At 38.4% G+C, this 21,424-nt stretch overlaps 1 protein-coding gene across 11 annotated transcripts in view; it reads right to left on the bottom strand.

The window, feature by feature from the left end:
- smc6 (structural maintenance of chromosomes 6) overlaps positions 1 to 21,424 on the bottom strand; it is an 87,322-nt gene that overhangs the window by 48,931 nt on the left and 16,967 nt on the right. For all 11 annotated transcript variants that reach the window (XR_015512883.1, XR_015512884.1, XM_087289883.1 and 8 more), the window contains 13 exons: positions 18,696 to 18,874; positions 16,479 to 16,680; positions 16,285 to 16,399; positions 15,587 to 15,750; positions 13,065 to 13,200; positions 10,419 to 10,499; positions 10,168 to 10,338; positions 7,007 to 7,144; positions 6,732 to 6,877; positions 4,325 to 4,450; positions 4,135 to 4,240; positions 2,344 to 2,496; positions 2,133 to 2,230 (listed from right to left, as the gene is read on the bottom strand). Coding sequence is in view for 9 of the 11 variants with exons in the window: in XM_087289883.1 (XP_087146009.1) it covers positions 2,133 to 2,230; positions 2,344 to 2,496; positions 4,135 to 4,240; positions 4,325 to 4,450; positions 6,732 to 6,877; positions 7,007 to 7,144; positions 10,168 to 10,338; positions 10,419 to 10,499; positions 13,065 to 13,200; positions 15,587 to 15,750; positions 16,285 to 16,399; positions 16,479 to 16,680; positions 18,696 to 18,874 (1,815 nt within the window). In the remaining 2 variants the exon portion in view is untranslated. The remainder of the gene's footprint in view (positions 1 to 2,132; positions 2,231 to 2,343; positions 2,497 to 4,134; positions 4,241 to 4,324; positions 4,451 to 6,731; positions 6,878 to 7,006; positions 7,145 to 10,167; positions 10,339 to 10,418; positions 10,500 to 13,064; positions 13,201 to 15,586; positions 15,751 to 16,284; positions 16,400 to 16,478; positions 16,681 to 18,695; positions 18,875 to 21,424) is intronic.

Here is a 21,424-nt window from a genome sequence, read left to right as displayed (position 1 = left end):
CACTTCTACAAGTGCGATATTGCGTTTATACAATAGTTTGACGGCACAATCTTGTACATAAAAAAGAAAATCAAACACAGCACTTTAAAAAACACACTAACCACTGAGCCATCATGTCACCCTAGTCATGTTCAAAGAACTTTAATAAAAGTTATTAAATTCTAAATTGGTAATATTCAAATGCAAAATATTTATAAAATGTGCATTATTTGTCATAGTTCTGGTATGGGTACATGTATCTTCTTTACACTGGCTGCCTGTTAAGTTCCGTATTGATTATAGAATGCTTCTTACCTATAAAGCTTTAAATAGTCTAGCTCCTGTTTATCTAACAAACCTTCTGTCTCGCTACAATCCAAACTGCTCTTTAAAGGGCACCTATGGTGAAAAATCTACTTTTCAAGTTGTCTGGACAGACATGTGTATAAATATAGTGTATAGACTGTCATATTGGGGTGATATAAACACACAGTCCTTTTTTTTTTTTAATTTAACAACATAAAAACAGTGGACCAATTGGAGCGGTTTTTAGATCGACCGCAACTTTACGTAGGAGTGCGATCCCCCCGCCCACCAATATTGATTGACAGGTGGGTGTCACCATATCCTCAGTTTGTCGTTTCACGTCCGCCATTTTCAGCGTGTGAGTCAAAGCGGTGTCGCTAGAGGAACACACTTGCTCTATTTTTAGATGTAAGGCTCATTGGGCTCAACACAATTTTAGCAATCGGTAGGTTTGCAAACATGTGTACTTTTCATTGCGTCTACTTTAAACTTCAGCCGTTTGCATTTCTCGAGGTCACAGAAGCTCCCTGTGAGTGTGATCTTAACTAGGTGCAGTTGGAAAGTGCGGGCGCCTTTGCCTCACATGGTGTCGCTTTGTTGCTGTGTGTGTGTGTTTGTGTGTGTGTGAGAGAGAGAGAGAGAGAGAGAGAGACACCTTTGTGCTGCTGTCTGTGTGTGTATGTGTGTGAGAGAGAGAGAGAGAGAAAGAGCGTGCTTATGTGTGTGCGCTTACACAGACAGCTTGTTATAGGGTGGTTTACGGTTTTGTTCTCCCCCCGCTCGTTGGGCGCGGCGGGTAGTGGGACAGCACATGCTGAATATGAGCGGGAGCGGTCAAATTCGGGCAAGAACCTGGCGGGATTCAATATTTAGTCCCGCGCTGATCTCTACCACAGAGTGCCATCTGAACATGCAAATGTCCATGTCTGGTGTGCCATGTTGTGGCTCTCAGCGGGGCGGTCATCCGGTGCCTCAGTTAAAGGTAATTCAGTGTGCGTGGTAATTAGTCTGTGTACAAGCTCAACACTTGCACACAGTTGGCTGAGAAAATATACAAAGACACAAATGATTGTGTACCCTCTGCTTGGTCTGTGGCCGAGGCTGAATGCTCATCTTCTCATGCAGCGTCTCTGTCTGCCTGCTTGTACTCAAACACAGAGCGGGCGAGCTCTTGGCTCCGCTCCCTTGTTACGTTGGGCGGGAATTTTAAACTAATTTTCATGTGAAGCTACACGCCCCTTATACAGCATACTGTGTAAACGCCCCCAAAATAACACTTTTGAACACATTATAATAAAAACATCTGAACTGTGTGTTGAACTGAACCTAAACTGGCACACTCAGAACAACCTTAATAGTAATTTTAAATCATAAAAAAGGGGTAAACTCTGTGCTCTTTAAGATCTCAAAACTCAGGACTTCTTGTAGTAAGAATAGCAAAGTCCACTAATGGAGGTCGAGCCTTCTCATATATGGCTCCTAAACTCTGGAACAGCCTTCCTGATAATGTCCGAGGCTCAGACACGCTCTCTCAGTTCAAAACTAGATAGAATTATGCTAACTAACTTTTCTGTGCACCTTTTGTAAAGCTGCTTTGAAGTAATAATCAATGTGACAAACACTAAACACAAACAAACTTGAATTGAATTAATATAAAATATTTACATTTTCTTGTTTATAATTTTCATTCTGTTTACGACATCAGTGTAACAATTGTTGAAAAAACACCGAAAACTAATTTAATTCAAGCACTTATGTTTGTTTTTTAAAGCCTTGAATCCATATGTCTGAAATTCAAGTGCTTTCAAGAGGAGTAGGAACTCTGATAACACCATTTGCTGTCCTACCTGATAGACTGAGGGGTGATGAAGATGAACTGCCGCAGATGTTGACGCTCGGAAAGTGCCACAAGCATGTTCATTGAAATGCTGCGATTGTGCATGTCCTTAAAAAATGCAACACACAAAACAAACTTTACCAGACCTTCATTTACATATGAAGCACTAATGCTCAGCATACGCCTGGATGTCCTGGAAATCATCACATGAGAGATCATACCATGTAAACATCAAACTCGTCCAGGCAGCGGAAAGGAGACTCTGTGATTTCCCAGAGTGCCAGAATAAAGCAGACGGTGGAGAAGGAGCGTTCACCGCCCGAGAGAGAGCGCATGTCACTGACGCTGTTCATCTCCTGACCAGGCGGCTTCACCTGAGAAAAACACAGTAACAATCAGGACTAAAAAAACACAATATAAATATGCAGTTGATGTTAAAATTATTAGCCCCATTTCTCAAGTGATATTTAAGGGAGCAAGGAATTGTTCTCAGTATTTCCGATAATATTTTTTCTTCTGGAGAAAGTCTTATTTGTTTACTTTACTTGTTTGTTTACTTTGGGTAGCACGTTCGCCTCACAGCAAGAAGGTCGCTGGGTTGCTGGTTCGAGCCTCGGCTCAGTTGGCGATGCTGTGTGGAGTTTGCATGTTCTCTTTTCTAATTATTTTGCCTTCAACTGTAATTGATATGGGCAACGTGGTGCTGCAGTGGGTAGCGCTGTCGCCTCACAGCAAAAAGGAGAAGCAGAAGGTCGTTGGTTTGAGCCTCGGCTGGGTCAGTTGGCATTTCTGTGTGGAGTTTGCATGTTTTCCCCGTGTTGGCGTGGGTTTCCTCCAGGTGCTCCGGTTTCCCCCACAGTCCAAAGACATGCGGTACAGGTGAATTGGGTAGGCTAAATTGTCCCTAGTGTGTGTGTGTGAATGAGTGTGTGTGGATGTTTCCCAGAGAAAGGTTGTGGCTGGAAGGGCATCCGCTGCGTAAAAACTTGCTGGATAAGTTGGCGGTTCATTCCGCTGTGGCGACCCCGGATAAATAAAGGGACTAAGCCGACAAGAAAATGAATGAATGACTATTTTAAGGTCAATATTATTAGCCCCCTTAAAGATCCCCTATTATGGGTTTTTGAAAATGACCTTCCATGCAGTGTGTAACAGCACTAAGTGAATGAAAACATCCAGCTTAGGTTTAAATCTGAAATTGCGCCTTGTTTAAAACTTGATTCTTTAACTAAATGTCGACTCAGAGTCGAATGAATGAATCAAGTTGGGTTCGGATATTTTGATTGAACGCGTTGATGTTGATACGGTACATCACCAAATATGTAGTTCCACATCCACATCCACATGAATGCGCATTTCTCTTTAGACACTAGCGCGAGCGCGGGGTATCATGGGACTGATCGTGACGCGAAGATGATGATCACTGACAGATGGAGATTCGGTTGTGGGGAATAAAGGGTTAAAGTTTATTTTCACAACAACACCGCAGTATAGCCAACCTAGTGCTGAGTTTGTTCCTGTCATTTCTTTCTGATGTTTGATACAATAACCTACGCTGCAACGCGGGATTCGCTAGCCATTTGCTATAAGAGGAAGGAGCAGCAGAGACTATTAGTATTAGAATTTTGTCAGGCTTTGCCAAGGACTTTGTCAGCAACTGTTACAGTTCATCTAGACAAGTTTCTTCTCCCTCCGGATCATAGCATGTAAGTGTAATTAAAATTGCTGCCTTGTTTTCTGCAGTTTGCAAAATATGTGTTTAATTGTGTGTTATAAGTAGGCCCACACGGAATCTGCGCGCGCAAACTTTAAAAACTTTTATTCCAGCCAAAATAAAACAAATAAGACTTTCTTTAGAAGAAAAAATACTATAGGTAATACTGTGAAAAATTCCGTGCTCGGTTAAACATCATTTGAGAAATATTTGAAAAGAAAAACAGATTTACAGGAGGGAGAATAATTTTTAAAGAATCATTTGAATAAATTGATCAAGATGGCCAAATGTAACTTACAGAAATGGACAGCGTTTCATTGTTGTGGTCAAACATCATAGAGCCACAGCAGTGCAGCTGGATCATGAAGTTGTTGAAGTACAGCTTGCACCTTACAGAAAGCGACCTGAAAAAGCAACAAACTCGTCAACATAAAAACGACAAAAGTGGCCATCTTTTACATACCACTGCTGAAGCCTGAGTAAGTTACTTTCGCAGTGTTTTGTATCGGTCCTGGCGGTCAATCATGATGTTGTCGAGACGGTCGATAAACTTCCTGAGGTCCCTCAGCTGGCTGGATTTGCTTTTGTAATTACTGTGAGCCTCCGCGTACTCCCTGAAAAATAATAGATTTTCAAAATAAAAGTGAATCAATCAGGCTTTACATGCATTTTATATGCTTTTAAGTAAGTAATATTTTTCGAAAGCACATCAATCTCAACAAACAAAAAGTACAATTCTATATATGAAAAGGCGGCCAAACCAGAAGAACAAAACTTGATAATTTACTTGAAACTTTTGAAGCTTTTGGTATTACTGCCTTTTCATGTAATTGTATGCTTTTTTAATTCTAAAATTAATAGCAAATAAATAAAATAAAAGTATTTTTTAAAAGGAAAATTGCACTATTTATTGATAACAATAAATAAATAAAGTTGAAGTCAGAATTATTAACCCCCTTTTGATTTTTTTTTCTTTTTTAAATATTTCCCAAATGGTTTTTAACAGAGCAAGGAAATTTTCACAGTATGTCTGATAATATTTTTTCTTCTGGAGAAAGTCTTATTTGTTTTATTTCGGTTAGAATAAGAGCAGTTTTTTCTTTTTTAAACACCATTTTTGGGACAATATTATTAGCCCCTTTAAGCTATTTTTTTTTTCGGTAGTCTACTGAACAAACCATCGTTAAACAATAACTTGTCTCATTACCCTAACCTGCCTAGTTCACCTTATTAACCCAGTTAAGCCTTTAAATGTCACTTTAAGCTGTATAGAAGTGTCTTGAAAAATATCTAGTCAAATATTAATTACTGTCATCATGGCTTAGATAAATTAAATCAGTTATTAGAAATGAGTTATTAAAACTATTATGATTACAAATGTGCTGAAACAATCTTCCCTCCATTAAACAGAAATAAACAGGGGTGCTAATAATTGTAACCTCAACTGTATATATAATATATGCTTATTTTAGATGAAAATTTCAGACAGCACTTTTTTGAGTGGTTTTGGCATCTAAACTCTTCATATATTATATATATATACCAGAAAATTAGTTCCAGCTATTTCCACAAATGGGAAGTTGTAACATTACCAGGAGTTCTGAGACAGTCCTCACTGCAGCCCGCAGCTTAATGACGTAGTAGACCAGGTCCTCTACATAGTGCACGATTGTCTACACCTGCACCAACCCTAAACCCATCCCTCACAGTAGTATGGGTGTTACCTTAGTCGGCGTTACAATGTCCACTACGTATTGGACCTGGTCCAGTAACTCATCGTGTTAGGGTGCTTTCACATTAGCTCTTTTGGCCCACACCCAGGTTCGCTTGACATCATAGTACGGTACGTTTAGCTAGTGTGAACATGTCTTCTGAACTCGGGTGCGCACCCGTGAACCAAACCCGAGTACGCCTTAAAAAGGTGGTCTGGAGTACGGTTCATGCAAACGCTGGAACGGTTCACTTCTGATGTAAAGGCAATCGTACTAAATAACAGAAGTAAACCACCGACTGTACAACAAACTATCATTTTCATAACGTTTGTTTGAGTGTGTGTGTGTGTGTGGGTCACGTTTCGTACCTTGGTGACGCGCGGGAATAAGCCAGGGCAAACACAGTGATACACAGTGATGTCTGCTTGTCTCCTCCAAAAGCAGCTTCTGCAGACACTGTGTGATGTTCTGAATGTTTATGGTGTTTTACGGCAGATAGATGTGAGTCGCTTTCTGTATGTCCAAAATTAAAAGATTCAGTAAAAGCAAATCGACCAGGATGTGCGGACGTCTTTTCATTTTGGCACTTTGCTTCCGTGACTATCACCTAGCAACAGCCACATAATGGAAGTGAACCCCCAACTGTCCAACAAACTATCATTTTCATAACGTTCATTCGTGTGTGTGTGTGTGTGTGTCTGTGTGTGTGTGTGTCTGTATGTCACATATCGTACTTTGGTGCCAACGGGAATGAGCCAGGGCAAACACAGTGATGTCTGCTTGTCTCCTCCAAAAACAGCTTCTGCAGACACTGTGAGATGTTCTGGATGGTTATAATATTTTTGCGGACATCTTCCATTTTGGCGCTTTGCTTTTGTGACGGTCACCTAGCAACAGCCGCAAACAAAACAGCAGCTCGATGAGTTGTGTCAGAAGGAAAAAAGACAGTGTGAACACAAACCAACCGAGATGGTGGCTAGGGGGGACAATCGAACTTTGGTACGGTCCAGGCAATTGAACCAAGTGTGAGAGCACCCTTACAGACTGCAGCGAGATCATCTTGGGAATTCTGCTGTTTGTAAACAGTGTATTTTTGAATTTACCATAAAGTCATTCAGGTAATTTCTCCGGTATTACCGTGTGAAAGAGGCTAATGAATGAAAGCTAATAGCTGCAGAAATACCGGATAATTTGCTCCTTATCGCCGTGACTGTTCTCTTGCGTTTTGATTTTCTGTCGCAGGCGTGTGATCTCCACATCAATGCTTCTGGGACTCTGATCAACCTGCTGGCGCTCAGGACACAGCTCTCGGGCTTTGGCTTCACAATCCTGCACACACAGAGCATTTACACACCACTCAGCAAGCAGAGAGTCGCTTGAGTGCATATGCACACATTCTCTTATGACAGCTGATTTTAAATATGCAATTAAATGTTAGAAAAGCAATGGAGTGAATACCCGCAAGTCTTCCTCTTGGAGGGACAAATCTTCTTTCATGCTCTGAATGTTGTTCTGATGATCCTTGAGTTTCTTCTCCAAGGTCTTCATGGTTTGATCAAGTTTGTTGCAAACAGTTTCTGCCTTCACTTGCTCCTCCTGTTAAGGAAAATCTTAAAATATTCTGCAAACTACAGATAACATTTCTTCTAAATTACAGTATAATGAAACGTCGCACAAGTTGGTCAGAATAACAAAAAATGGAGCTGTTTTCAGACATTTATGCAGTATATTTTTATAATTACAAAATAATATATTAAATGTATTATATTTTTACAAATTTCATAATAAACAAATTATTATAGAATTTGTTTACATATTTTACAAATGTTTACACTTCAAAAGATTTAAGAAAGCAATATTTAGTTAGAAAATCCTGACTTGCAACCTTAATGAAAACATTTGTTACTTTTTTCCAACTGTTAATTAATACAAAAAAGTAATAAAATAAACATTTTAAATTAATTTACTTGAAATTTGGAACAAAAAATATAAGAATATTAACAAAAATGTACTATTTAAATACCTTTAATACCTAGTAAATGCAGAAAAAAACATTGATATTCGAGTGTTCAATATTATATTTCTATATAATAATATAATATAATTGAATGAATAATTAACTTTCATATGTATATGGTGATACTTCGGTATATGATTACCTAAAGTTAGTCTGTGTTTGGTGTAATTAGTTAGCTAGCCTGTTCATTTGTGTCTGTATAGTTTTGTTGCGGTTGCTGTTGTTGTTAAGTCTCTTTTGATTAAGTGATCTATTTATTAGATAAACCTGTGCAGCTCAATATAGTATTTCTTGAGAAGTTGAACGATCTTTATGAGAATTGGATTATCAAATAAGCTCTTGTTTTGCTAATGGCTAGCAGTGTGCATTTTAGGAGAAATCTAGTAATTTTGAGAAGCATAGTTTCTTTGTGTTAGTCAGTTTATGGAGGAGTTGCCACATTTGTAATAATCATTTGGAGTAGGTAAGTAGTTTAATTAAGTGTCGCGCTGAAGATTACAGTTTTGTTTCTGCATTTTTCTTTGGTTAGTTAGTTTAGTGGGTTTGGGTTTAGTTTGATCGTTTTGTTATATCATTTTTTTTTTTCGTTTAATTCAGTTATTTAAAATTACATTCTAAATTCCTATTTTCATAGTTTGATATGCTCTGTTTAATAAATAGTTCATATTTGTTTCACTTATCCAGCAGTTGTGTGTTCTCATTTTCACCCAGCACCATTAGAGACTTACTGAATGTTACGTCTCATCCAACTTAATAACGTAAACGCTAAGTAACTAGTTACTGTAATTAAATTACTTTTCTGCTAAAATAAAAAGGTAAAGCGATTATTTTTCATTATTAATTACAGTTAATTATGTTTCTGGCCTAAATTCTGCACATAAACCAAACAGTTCTGTATAAGCCAATTCAGAGAAGCAGATCAATTGTATTTTTTGTAATACAAAATGTTTTAGGCAGAATAATTCTATTTTTCAACTAAAAAGGCTAAATTTAACAGCACAGTTGCACATTCAAGAGTTCACACTTAGCTGATGATTGATAAGTAAGGGTGCTTTCACACCTACACTTTTGTTTCGGAACGTATCTCGTTTGCCCAGTTAGCACGGTTTGTTTGGCATATGTGATCAGGGCAATCGCGCTCTGTTCCGCGCCAAAGTAATCGCTCCGAGATCGCTTGAATGAGGTGGTCTCGGCTCGATTGAAACGAACCCTGGAGCAGATCGATTGCAGTGAGAAAGCGATCCGATCCGAGCGCGGTTATATCACAGTGTTTTATGGATATGTAATAGGCTTACGGCTATATGAAGAGAGAATTATGAGTAGGGCGGGAAGTTTCGCGAGTCTCCGGATGCCCGCAAACAAGTGATGATCTCCCGGTAATCTCGCGTCTCCCTCCCGGTCCTCAAATAGGCATCGTCGCGCACCTTTCTCACCCCTCCCCACCGCGTCTCTCCTCAGACACGTAGTGCGTGCGCACCCTGTCAATCACCACCAAACCACCACCTCTCCTGACATTTTTAGCGGGACGCTGCAAAATAAACCCTGACACTCTGACCAATGTGAGGAGAGTTTACTCGCACGTGACTTGTTTTAGCTCTTTTGGTCCGATTAGAAACTTTGCAGTGTGAAAGCGAACCGCTCCAAGAGCAAAGAGCAACAATGTAACAATTGTAATCTCTGTTTCGGAACAACTGAACCGATTCACAGGTGTGAAAGCACCCTATGAGTGAGTTTGGCCTGCTGTCCTAGGAGAGAGCCCTGAGCTCGGAACATCATTGGGAGAGAGAGGAGTCTGAGCTCAGGTAGGTCTCGTGAGCTCCCCGGTACTTAGTTAAGAAAGAGGGCAAAGAGTAGTGGTGGATTGGGGGGATTCTTCTAAATGAAGTTGGTTAACATGACAAAATCCGGCTATTTATACATATTCAAATTCATCCGGTGAATCGTGATTGCTAATGTGGGACCTGCTGTGGTCAATCAAATGCACGTGATCCTTTTGTAATTAGTTATCTATAAACTTCACTAAATAAATTGAGTAAATCATTTATGATAATATGATAATATCTGGTATTATTTATTATTTATTATTTAGTATTATTTATTATTACATAACCAATGTTATTTTGGCGAAACAATTTTTTTTCCATAACTTAATTTTTCAACTGAAGAATGCTAGATTTGTCTAACAATTGCACATGCTTCAGAAACAATTAAGCTATTTGTCAATATCTGTTTAAAAATATGGTGTCGCTAATCTAAAAGTTGAACTTTAAACAATTTTTAAAAGTTAATAATCAAACTAAACAGTCCTGTTTGACTCAAATTTAAAGGCTTACTGTCTATGCCTTTGATTTATATGGATTTAAGCAGCATTAAGTTGAGTAATTCAATTAATTTGAGTAATTAGGTAACTGTTCAGACAAAGTAATTATGAAAATAATTTAAGTATTATTTTAATCATGTAAATAGTAACGATTTACTTAAGTAACTTACTAAACTCTCAAGCTAATAATAGCTACAACGTAAATATAATATTTTCAAAATATGAATTAAATATCATCTGTTTTAATAATACTAATATAAGTGTGGTGTGGTGATCTCTCACCTTCAGCTGCTCCATCTCATCTGACAGTTTCTCCATTTTACTTTTCACATCTTTGAATTTCTGATTAACAGCCAAGAGCCCTTTCTCATGTTTTCGGAGTTCATCTTCAGCCTCTTTCACGATTCTCCTCTCCAATTCGATCTTCTGCTCGTTCTCTTGAGCCTCTTCCTCCTGTACATTTAACAAATCACACAATTCAATCATGAAAATGATCAAAATAACTGTTGTTTAATCGAATTCATAAATCTCACCAGAGAGCTGATGTCCTCATCCTGCGCCTCCTCAATGTTCTCAAGTTCTGTTATCGAAGCTTTAACCTTATTTATACTCTCCTAAAAACAGATTAAAAGATTCAGTGAGCTATAATCTGCACATCTCTGACAGTAAAGTAATACGTTAATCTTAAACGTTTTTAAATGAACATTTATTATAAAAACAAAATTGATACAGAAAGTAAAAATAATACATTTCAGATTTTACAGATACAGGAACAAGATAACAAAAACGGTGCCACTTCAGCCTAAACGGCAGCTATGTTATGTTTACTTGGCCCTTTTCTTTGCACTGTGCAAAAACAGAACAAGGCAATTCAGGCAATTCCGCCTCGCCTTCAAAATGCGGCCAGCTGCACTGAATGAGCGTTCTCTCGTACCACTTGTTGTAGGAATGAACAAGATTCTCCTCGCAAGCTGCTGCAGTCGTGTAAATAAGCGATCTTGTTTCTCTAGAACCATAGCAGATTTTCCTCTGATGACTCCTCTAACTAAAACTGTGAACAGTAGGCTACTCTTGCACTTCATCCATTATTTTGAGCGTCTCATCTTCCCATTCTGCAAAGCCCACTCTCAGCTTTTTTTTCCGCTGGTCCACTGCCATGTCCCGCAACATCCACCTGCAACCCACCCGCAATTAATCATAATGTATGTTTTTATTACCCGACCCGCAGCGCCCACGGATATAACCGCCATCCGCGCATCACTATCGCCCACTGAAAGCTAAGCAGGGCTGTGCTTGGTCTGTACCTGGATGGGAGACCACATGGGAAAGCTAGGTTGTTGACATAAGTGGTGTTAGTAAGACCAGCAGGGGGCGCTTAACTTGCGGTCTGTGTGGGTCCTAACACCCCAGTATATTGATGGGTACTCTATCCACTTGTTAAGTGGTAACGTGTTGGTGACGTACAGTTGAAGTCAGAATTATTAGCCCCCTTTTGAATTAATTTTTTATTTATTTCCCAAATGATGTTAAACAGAGCAAGGAAATTTTCACAGTATGTCAGATAATATTTTTCTCTTCTGGAAAAAGTCTTATTTGTTTTATTTTGGCTAGATTAAAAGAAGTTTTTAAATTTTTTAAAAACCAATTTTGGGACAAAATTATTAGCCCCTTTAAGCTAATTTTTTTTTCAACAATCTACAGAACAAACCATCATTATACAATAACTTGCCCAATTACCCTAACCTGCCTAGTTCACCTTATTAACCTAGTTAAGCCTTTAAATGTCACTTTAAGCTGTATAGAAGGGTCTTGAAAAATATCAAGTAAAATATTATTTACTGTCATCATGGCAAAGATAAAATAAATCCGTTATTAGAAATACGTTTTTAAAACTATTATGCTTAGAAATGCGCTGAAACAAACTTCCCTCCATTAAACAGAAATTGGTAAAAAAATAAACAGGAGTGCTAATAATTTAGGGGGGCTAATAATTCTGACTTCAACTGTATGTAACACTGTTTCCGGGTCCAAGCCACCATTCATTTGAGTTGAGAAATCATTATTTTATGATCACTTTTTATTCATATCACACATTAAAGTTAATGTTATATAAAGTCATAGTGTACACAACAATCTCTGGGCTTGCTGCATAACAAATACCAAAAGTTTAACAATTTATAAAAAAAAGTTATCACTGTCTGGCCATTGGATATTAAGCATGGACATATATACTGCGATCTTGATTTTCAAAAGTATTAAATCGCTTTGTAAACATTTATTATTAATATTTCATGAGTCTCCTCATTTAGATGAATAGAGCGATTGGACCCGGAAGCCGCTTCGCGTGATGTCACACTTAACAAGAGGATACTGCTCAGTGAGTGCCGTCTTTAGGATGAGACACTAAAAATCCCAGGATGTCCTTTGAAAAGATAAGGGGTTTAACCCTGGCATCCTGAGCAAATTTGTCTGGCGCAATATGGCTGCCATCGTGTCATCCAGGTGGATGCTGCACACTGGTGATGGATGAGGAAATTCCCCTCAAAAATGTGTAAAGCGCTTTGAGTGACTATTCAAATGTAAAAAATTATTATTATTATTAATATTATTTAGGCGTATAGTATGCGAATTGGGGGCTAAAAACATATTTATTCTCTGCCAGCAGGTGGCGATTATGAAAAGCACTAATGTAATAGCTGTAAACAAAACAGCACTACACCATCAACTTTGAAGAGGACCTATTTTGCAGCTTTTTACAAGATGTAAAATTATCTTTGATGAGCCTAGAGGGATGTATATGAAGTTTCAGCTCAAAATACCATACGGAAAATGTTATATAACTTTTTGAAACTGACCGTTTTAGGCTTTGATTCTAATTGTGACATTTTGGTGACTGTCACTTTAAATTCAAATGAGATTTTGCTCCTTTCAAAAGAGGGAGGAGCTACAAATGCCTTTGTGTCAGCATAGTGGCAGATTCAAAAACAAGACTGACATCCTGATGACACATACAAAGGGAGAATGTCAATCAAAGTGTTCCTGCAAGTGTGATTATAAAAAGTAAACAAAATACATTTTTACCATTAAAAGCTGGTAATATACACACATTGTTGCTTATAAACACTATACGTGTACGATAGGTGAAAAAGGCTAATTGTGTAGCCTGTGCATTTCAATACCTGATTCTTTTTGCAGGCCATGATAACACTACGCAACTTCTCCTCCATGAGCTGAATGTCCTCCTTCACAGAGCAGGAGTGAAGCTGGAAGCGTAAAAGCTGAGCCTGAATGTTCTCCAGCTCTCCGTTCACTAGACTGTAAATCAGGACAGAGGAGCACGTATAGTCAAGCCAAAAAGTATTCAAACACTAGATATTGTTAATGATATTCCTCAGTAGTGCAGGACTCTAAGGTCCAGGGGTCACCAACCCTTTTACTGGAGATCTACCTTCCTGCAGATTTCAGTTGACCAAACCCAGACCAAACACACCTGTCTGTAATTATCAAGTGCTTCTTCGGGTGCTAATGAATTGGTTCAGGTGTGTTTGAACTGAATTCTGCATGAAGGCAGCTCTCCAGGAGCAGGGTTGGTGACCCCTGCTATAGTCTATTTGTGTAAATGAGGATAGAAGAATAAAGTAAACTGTTATATATTATATTCAAACATAATTGAGTCACTTTATACACTTTGCACTTATGAGTTTAGTAAATGTTTTTACTAACTGGAAATCCAAACCATTTCCCAATCAAAGTATACGGTTGCCAACTTAGTGGATTAAAAGACCAAACTACCAAATAATACCTGTCAAGAGGACATCTGCTTTATGCAAATGACAAGTGCGGATGCTAGCCAATCATGTTTGTGCAGCACCAGAAAATAGCAGTATGTCAAAATGGAGGAAAAGTTTATTATTATTTATAAGATGAAATTAAAATAAAATGATCTCTGATGTGCCTAGAGGGATGTATATGAAGTTTCAGCTCAAAATACCATGTGGAAAATGTTTGAAACTCTTTGAACTGACCCTTTTAGGCTTTGATCCTAATTGTGGCATTTTGGTGACTGTCACTTTAAATTAAAGTGAGAATGTGTGGTTTTTAAAAGAGGGTGGAGCTACAAATGCCTATGTGTCAGCATAGTGGCAGATTAAAAAAAAGACTGACGTCCTATGCTAATGAGGGAGAGATGGTCACTAATGGGCGGGGCTTTCCCCCTTCTGATGACATGTACAAAGAGAGAATGTCAAAGTGTTTCTGTAGACTGTTTTTTATTAAGTCTGATTAAAAAAAATTCTAATTAATTTATTTTTTCCCATTAGCTGGTTATATTCAAAGACTGCTGCCACACAACTGTGTTTAAACCAAGCGGCAACCTCCCGCTCTCCCTCAGGAAGCCAATACGGAAGCAACTAAAACTGCAATTCATCCGAAATTCCGCTAGTCCTGGCCGCTCCTGGCTCCAAAACAGAGCAAATTTCAATAGAGCCCACTGTTCGAATGGCCAACTTTACAGCAGAAAAAAAGGTGTTTACAGCCTGGCACAAAAAAAGATTTTGGTTAATACAGCTAATATTACCCTTCATGACAACTGTGAGGGGGGTGAACTCATCCGTTTCCTTTATATTAAGTTATATTAAGTTTGCATAATTAAGGGCGTGGCCACTTGAGTGACAGCTAGGTCTCGTTGGTTGCCGTCACGTCACCTCAGCTGAATCCTGCAGATTAGCCACTGAACTCGGCAGATTTATCGTATTTCTGTGTTGTTTTATGTGGCTTTACACAGTCAACTGCCTTTTGGACTTGTTTCCAACAATTATTAGATGGCAAGCAATGCTGAGAGCACTTAATTGTGCTCACAAAACATTCAAGTGGGCTCCGTTTCACATGTGAGTAAAGATATACTTATATACCATCTCTATACATGTATTTGTTTTCATTTATCGGTTATATTTATATTTAGAGCTGTAATGCACTCCAGAATCTGTCAGATTGATTAGCTGTAGGCTCTAGAACAGTCATCTGAAACGTTGTCATACAGTGTTATGCTGGATTTCATCAATAGTCTTACAGTAACTAACACAGACTATATCTGAAGTGTTTGGAAGTAATTCGTGTTTTCCTCCTGTTGAAAAACGTCATAAGAACAATGTTTAGTGGCTCAATGTATTACAGCAGTGTGTTTTTAAAAGTCTAAACACTTTATTGATATAGTATACAACCAAGAACAAGTGGTCAGAATACAAACGAGTCTCAGGTGATGATAACGTATTAAGCGTTCTCCCAAAGTAAAGTGTGTCTGAACCAGGTCCAAGCTAAATGCCAGCAGGTGTCTGTAGCTCCGCTCACTCTCCACCTCTTTGCCCTTGTTTGGTATCCCGCCGTGGGTGTGGTGACTCACGAACAAATTGGCGACGGTTGGCCGCGCATACTTGTGGCTTCTTTTGCGCTCTTTAGAAACTTATAGGTGACGTCACGGATACTACGTCCATATATTTTACAGTCTCTATGGTTTAAACCCCTTATAAAACAAAAAGTCCCCTTTATAGGTGTCTGAATTTTTTTTATAACTGTCCTGTATATTCAAGCAGAATTAGCCTCATACATGTCTGGTGTTTATGTGGAAAATGCTTGACATTAATATACTCCAGGAAAACTATACTAGTGGCAGATGCTGCTTTATGTAGGTGAAGTTTACACTTGCCTTATTTCTGCTTCTGGGTCTCCACCAAGATATTTGACCAGAACTTCATGTTCAGGGGTGTAATAGCGATTGGTGAAAACCTGATCACCATCTGCAGTGAAGGCCTCGCGGCAATTCTTTGGTGGTCTTGAGCCCTGCATGACCTTCCTGGCACGAGCTTTTTCCTGTTATAAAACAAATCATTTTATGATATAAATAAAAAAATATATAAATAATTATAAAATTTATATTATTTATATAAAATTGTATTTTTTATTTATTATAAATGCTTTTATACTGTATACTAACATATTTAGAATGTTTTATTGTTTATTACTTAGGCAACACGGGGGCACAGTAGGTAGTGCTGTCACCTCACAGCAAGAAGGTCGCTGGTTTGAGCCTCGGCTGGGTCAGTTGGCATTTGTGTCTGGAGTTTGCATGTTGGGTGCTCCGGTTTCCTCCACAAGTCCAAAAACATGTGGTACAGGTGAATTGGGTATGCTAAAATTGTCCATAGTGTACGTGTGTTCCCCAGAGTTGGGTTGCAGTTGCAGTTGGAAACCAGAGCACCAGGAGGAAACCCACGCAAACGCAGGGAGAACATGCAAACTCCACACAGAAACACCAACTGACCCAGCCATTAGCACTACCTAATGCGCCACTGCGTCGCCCTAAAAATGCATATCATAATATCATAATTAGTGTAGATGACTTACTCTGATGACCAGAATGCTCTCAATGCTCCTCATGTCAATCAGACAGTTTGCTATGACCGGGTTCTCGATATTGAGGCAGTCCAGCACCGATGGAAACTCAGGATGATGGACTCCACTGACAACAAAACATATAAAAATAATATTTAACAAGACTCCAGAATCTTCCATTTCTGGGCTTTTCTGAAATGTCTTACCGGCCTTGAAGATTATAAACATGGTCTGTGAATGGACACACCATTATCTGAGGCCTGTTGCCTTTGTAGAAATACTGTGACATCAATCCCTGAAGGACTTTTTCATCCTTGTAATTGTCACAGCAAAAGCTTTTCAAAAAAAATCCTAAGCAACACTCTACAGCCAAGGTTAAAGTGGGATCTTTTAGACTGATGCATGCACCTAATGAAGAAGAAGAAAAAAAATCAACAATGAAGGCAAATTGTGATTTGTTTCTGGTTTGATAAGGCCAACTCACACGGCACAGATTTAAGGCAATAAAACAAACAAGTGTGTCTGAGTTTGTTGGATCAGTGTGTCTCCCCTGTCTGTGTGTGAGGATGTTGGTTAGTTTGTTTTCACCTGACTGAACAGGTTCAATCTGCGTTTGTGGATAAAGACTTAATCTGCTCAGGGGCCAGACAGGCTTCACGTAAATGTCTTGTTAACCCCGAGAAGGATCATTTAATTCATTATTTAAGGCATTTTGAACACGAACATTGTTAACGTTTGTTGGCATTTGTTTGTGCCATGTGAATTAAAGGAATACTCTACTTTTAAACTCATTTTAGACTCATTTTAGTGTTGAGTTTTACAATTTTTGAATCCATTCAGTCGATCTCCGGGTGTGGTGAGTATTTTTAGCTTAGCATAAATCATTGAATCGGATTAGACCATTAGCATCTCCTTTAAAAATTTCAAAGAGAGATTTAATAATTTTCCTGTTTAAAGCTTGACTGTTCTGTAGGTACATTGTGTAATAAGACCAATGGAAAATTAAAAGTTGTTATTTTTAAGGTCGCGATGCTAATGATCTAATTTAACTCAATGATTTATGTTAAGCTAAGCCCACTCCATTTTTTTTTGAAGGTAAGCTCATTTTACAGCTCCTCTAGAGTCAAAGAGTTCAGTTTTACAATTTTTTAATCCATTAAGTTGATTTCTGGTTCTAGCTGGAACATTTTTACCTTAGCATCGATCATTGAATCAGATTAGATCAGCATTTCGTTTAAAAACAACAACAAAAAAGAGTTATAATAATATTCCTGTTGACCCTTCTTGACCCTTCTGTAGTTACACTATGTAATAAGACCAATAAAAAATTTAAAGTTGCTATTTTCTAGGTTGCATTGGCAGGATGCTAATGGTCTAATCTGATTGAACAAGTTATGCTAAGCTAAGCTAAATGTGCTCCTGACAGACTCTGCTCTGTTTTTGAACGTAGACTTATTATATATATATATATATATATATATATATATATATATATATATATATATATATATATATATATATATATATAGTTACCATTTTACCATTTTTTAATCCATTAAGTTGATCTCAGGGTCTGACAGGAGCATTTTTAGCTTAGCATAGATCATTGAATGGGACTAGACCAGGCGTGACCAACCCTGTTCCTGGAGATCGACCTTCCTGCAGATATTAGTTGCAACCCATATCAAACACACCTGCCTGTAATTATCAAGTGCAGTTCAGGTCCTAATTAATTGGTTCAGGTTTGTTTGATCAGGGTTGGTGCTAAACTTTGCGGGAAGGTCGATCTCCAGGAGCAGGGTTGAGCATCACTGGACTAGACCATTAGCATCTCGCTCAAAATGTTCAATACAGAGTTTCGATAATTTTCCTGTTTAAAGCTTGACTCTTCTGTGGTTCCATTGTGTAAAAAGACCAGTGGGAAATGAAAAGTTACTATTTTCTGGATTGCTCTGACGAGACGTTAACAGTCTAATTCGATTCAATGATTTATGCTAAGCTAAGCTAAAAGTGATCCCACCAGACCCAACTCCACCCTTTTTGACAGTAGGCTCAATTCACAGCTCTCCTAGAGATTAGGAGTTTGGTTGTAGTATATTTGAATTCATTCAGCCGATCTCTGGGTCTGGCGAGAGCCTTTTTTTCTGCTTAGCATAGATCATCGAACCAATTTGGACCATTAGCATCTGGCTCAAAAATATTTTTAATTGTTTTGATTATTTTCCAGTTTAAAGCTCATCTCTTTTGTAGTTACATTGTGTACTAAGAACTGTGAAAATAAAAAGTTGTTATTTTCTAGGTAGCTAATGTAAATGCTAATGGTCTAATCCGATTCAATGATTTATGCTAAGCTAAGCTAAAAGTGCTCCCTCCCCAAGCTGGAGATCAGCTCAAAAGATTTTTAAAATGGTAAAAAACCTCACCTATTGGTCCCACAGGTTTCTTCTTGAATCGCCCCTGAGCGAAGGCTTTGTTGATGGACTCCATCAATTCTGGCATGTGATCACCAAACCGCCTCAGTCTGTTAGATCTGCTGGCCATAAGCTGCTTTTTTCTCTTTGATTTGGACTCCAGAGAGGCTTTGATGTTCTTTTCTTCCATGCTAAAAAAAATGAAGAAAATTTCATTTCAAAATGTAGAATTTATGAATACAGCAAAAATAATTATCACCTACAGACGGTTCAGTCCGGTTCAGTGTAATATATATATTTTTTGCCCCAGTCATAATTTAGAATTAACAGACTTCACCACAATTTACTCTTTTTTTTCTTTTTGCAAGCTCAGTTTTAAAAGAAATTATATTTTAAAATGATTCACTAAAAAATGTCAGTTCTGTTCTCATTTATTCACCCTCCACTGGTTTGAGTTTCTTTTTATTCTGTTCTCTACGCTTTGACATTACACATGCTGAATCTTTTCACACTACTTTACACTCACCTATTCATGAGGTGTGCATTCTTGGTTTGCTTTCTAGATGCTTGAATGTTTTATCTATTTTAAATGTTTTACTTTGAATGGTTCAATTTTACTGTTATTATTAACTGTTTTTAAATCTGTATCTTTGTTGTGTATAGCATTTTGAGAATTAAGTTTTAAAGGTGCTACATAACAAATTATTATTATTATTATTATAAAAATATATATACAGTTGAAGTCAAGAGTTATTAGCCCCCCTTTTTTTATTTTTGTTGCTTTTTTAAATATTTCCCAGATTATATTTAAAAGAGCAAGGAAATTTTTACAGTATGTCTGATAATGTTTTTTCTTCTGGAGAAAGTCTTATTTGTTTTATTTCGGCTAAAATAAAAGCAGTTATTAATTTTTTAAACATCATTTTAAGGACAAAATTATTAGCCCCTTTAAGCTAACTTTTTTTTCTAGTCTACGGAACAAACCATCGTTATAAAATACCTTGCCTAATAACCCTAAACTGCCTGGCTAACCTAATTAACCTAGTTAAGCCTTTAAATGTCACTTAAAGCTGCATAGAAGTGCCTTGAAAAATATCTAGTAAAATATTATTTACTGTCATCATGGCAAAGATAAAACAAATCAGTTATTAGAGATGAGTTATTAAAACTATAATGTTTAGAAATGTGTTGAAGAAATTTCTCTGTTGAACAGAAATAGGGGAAAAAAATAAACAGGGGTTCTAATAATTCAGGGGGCTAATAAGTCTGACTTCAACTTTATACTGAAGATGGTCATGAGCTTTGAGACATGACTGAAAGGAAAAGATCTCGGCCTGGGAACGCCTCGGGATCCCCCCGGAGGAGCTGGAGGAAGTGTCTGGGGAGAGGGAAGTCTGGGGTTCTTGCTTAAGACTGCTGCTATCTTGTTTAGTAAAATTCATAAACATTTACAACCACTTGAATGTGAGTAAATGGTAAAAAATAATAACTTGGGTGAACTATTCCTTTACATCATCATCATCATATTTCAACCAATGACTGTAAAAAATATGGACGACGCGACAGCCCCTTTTCCCATTGAACGCCTTGAGGGCAAAACGCCTCCTTGACGGGCACAAACTGTCGCAAAAGACTGCTGAAATTGGAGCCTTGACATGCGCAGAAGGACTGTCTGATGGAGCCAAAGGAGGAGCCGCGAAAATGAGCGGAGTCGAGCTTCCAACCAAAGGCTTTATGTAAAATCAACCACGCCCCCCGAACTTCTCAGCATGCGTTTGCTGTCATATCAACACAAATGGATGTAATAACGTTAACAAATATGAGGGTTTTATATATTCAATCACGCCAGCTCCGGACCGCAGCGCATAACCTACTCGCGCCGTCGCGGGCTGATTCCGGCTCGCATGCCGCAGCGCCGGCACGCTCGGCCGCCGCATCTGGCTCGATTGACTCGGGCTGGAATCGGGCAGTGAGTCCAGGCATCCGGAGTAGGTCCAGCAGAGGTAGTCAGTCTGAGCTCTGAGGGGTAAGTCTCCGGCAGGCGAGAATCTAGCTGGAACTGGCCCGAGTGTATTTTGCTATCTGGGTGGTTAGGCGTGTATCAGCAAACTAATAAAGCCCGAAAAAAGCCCTGACCTTAGCGAATAAACAGTGTTCCACCAGGATCATGCATGTCAGAAACTATAGTTTACTGCTGAACTCATTTTGTCATGGTAAAATAACACAGAAATCGAATAATAACACTTCAGTCTTCTGCCGAAGCTCAGACGCGCTGCTTTGATAAACTGTCAATCACAGCTGTCAATCACGATGACACGCCCAGCATTAAATTACTGCTAAAAACAAACTGTTTACAAAAATGAAGATCTGCACCTATTTCAGCACAATAACCAATGCCTTAATCGACCAGAACCATCTTTCGGGATATTTTATTGCAAGTGTTATCATTTTTTTTATTTGGGCTCAAGTCTCCTTCATTAACACGGAGGAGGCGGGCTTTATGACTTGTACTGCAGCCAGCCCCCAGGGGGCGATCTAACGGCCGAAACCTTCACTCAAACGCAGGCTTGCGGCACACTTGATTTCAACGCCCTATTAGGGTTAAAGTGTTTCATTATAGCCCAGCTAAAGCAAACATATGTACTTTAATGCATACCTGCCAACGCTCCTCTTTTTCCCGGGAGTCTCCTGTATTTCAGACCCATCTCCTGCCACCCCCTCTTTTTACTTCTCCTGGAAAA

This window comes from Danio rerio, chromosome 17 (assembly GCF_052040795.2).
Source record: "Danio rerio strain M-AB ecotype USA chromosome 17, GRCz13ab, whole genome shotgun sequence".
NCBI lineage: Eukaryota > Metazoa > Chordata > Actinopteri > Cypriniformes > Danionidae > Danio > Danio rerio.
Note: the sequence above shows the minus strand (reverse complement) of the source record. Positions and strands in the feature narration are given on the sequence as shown.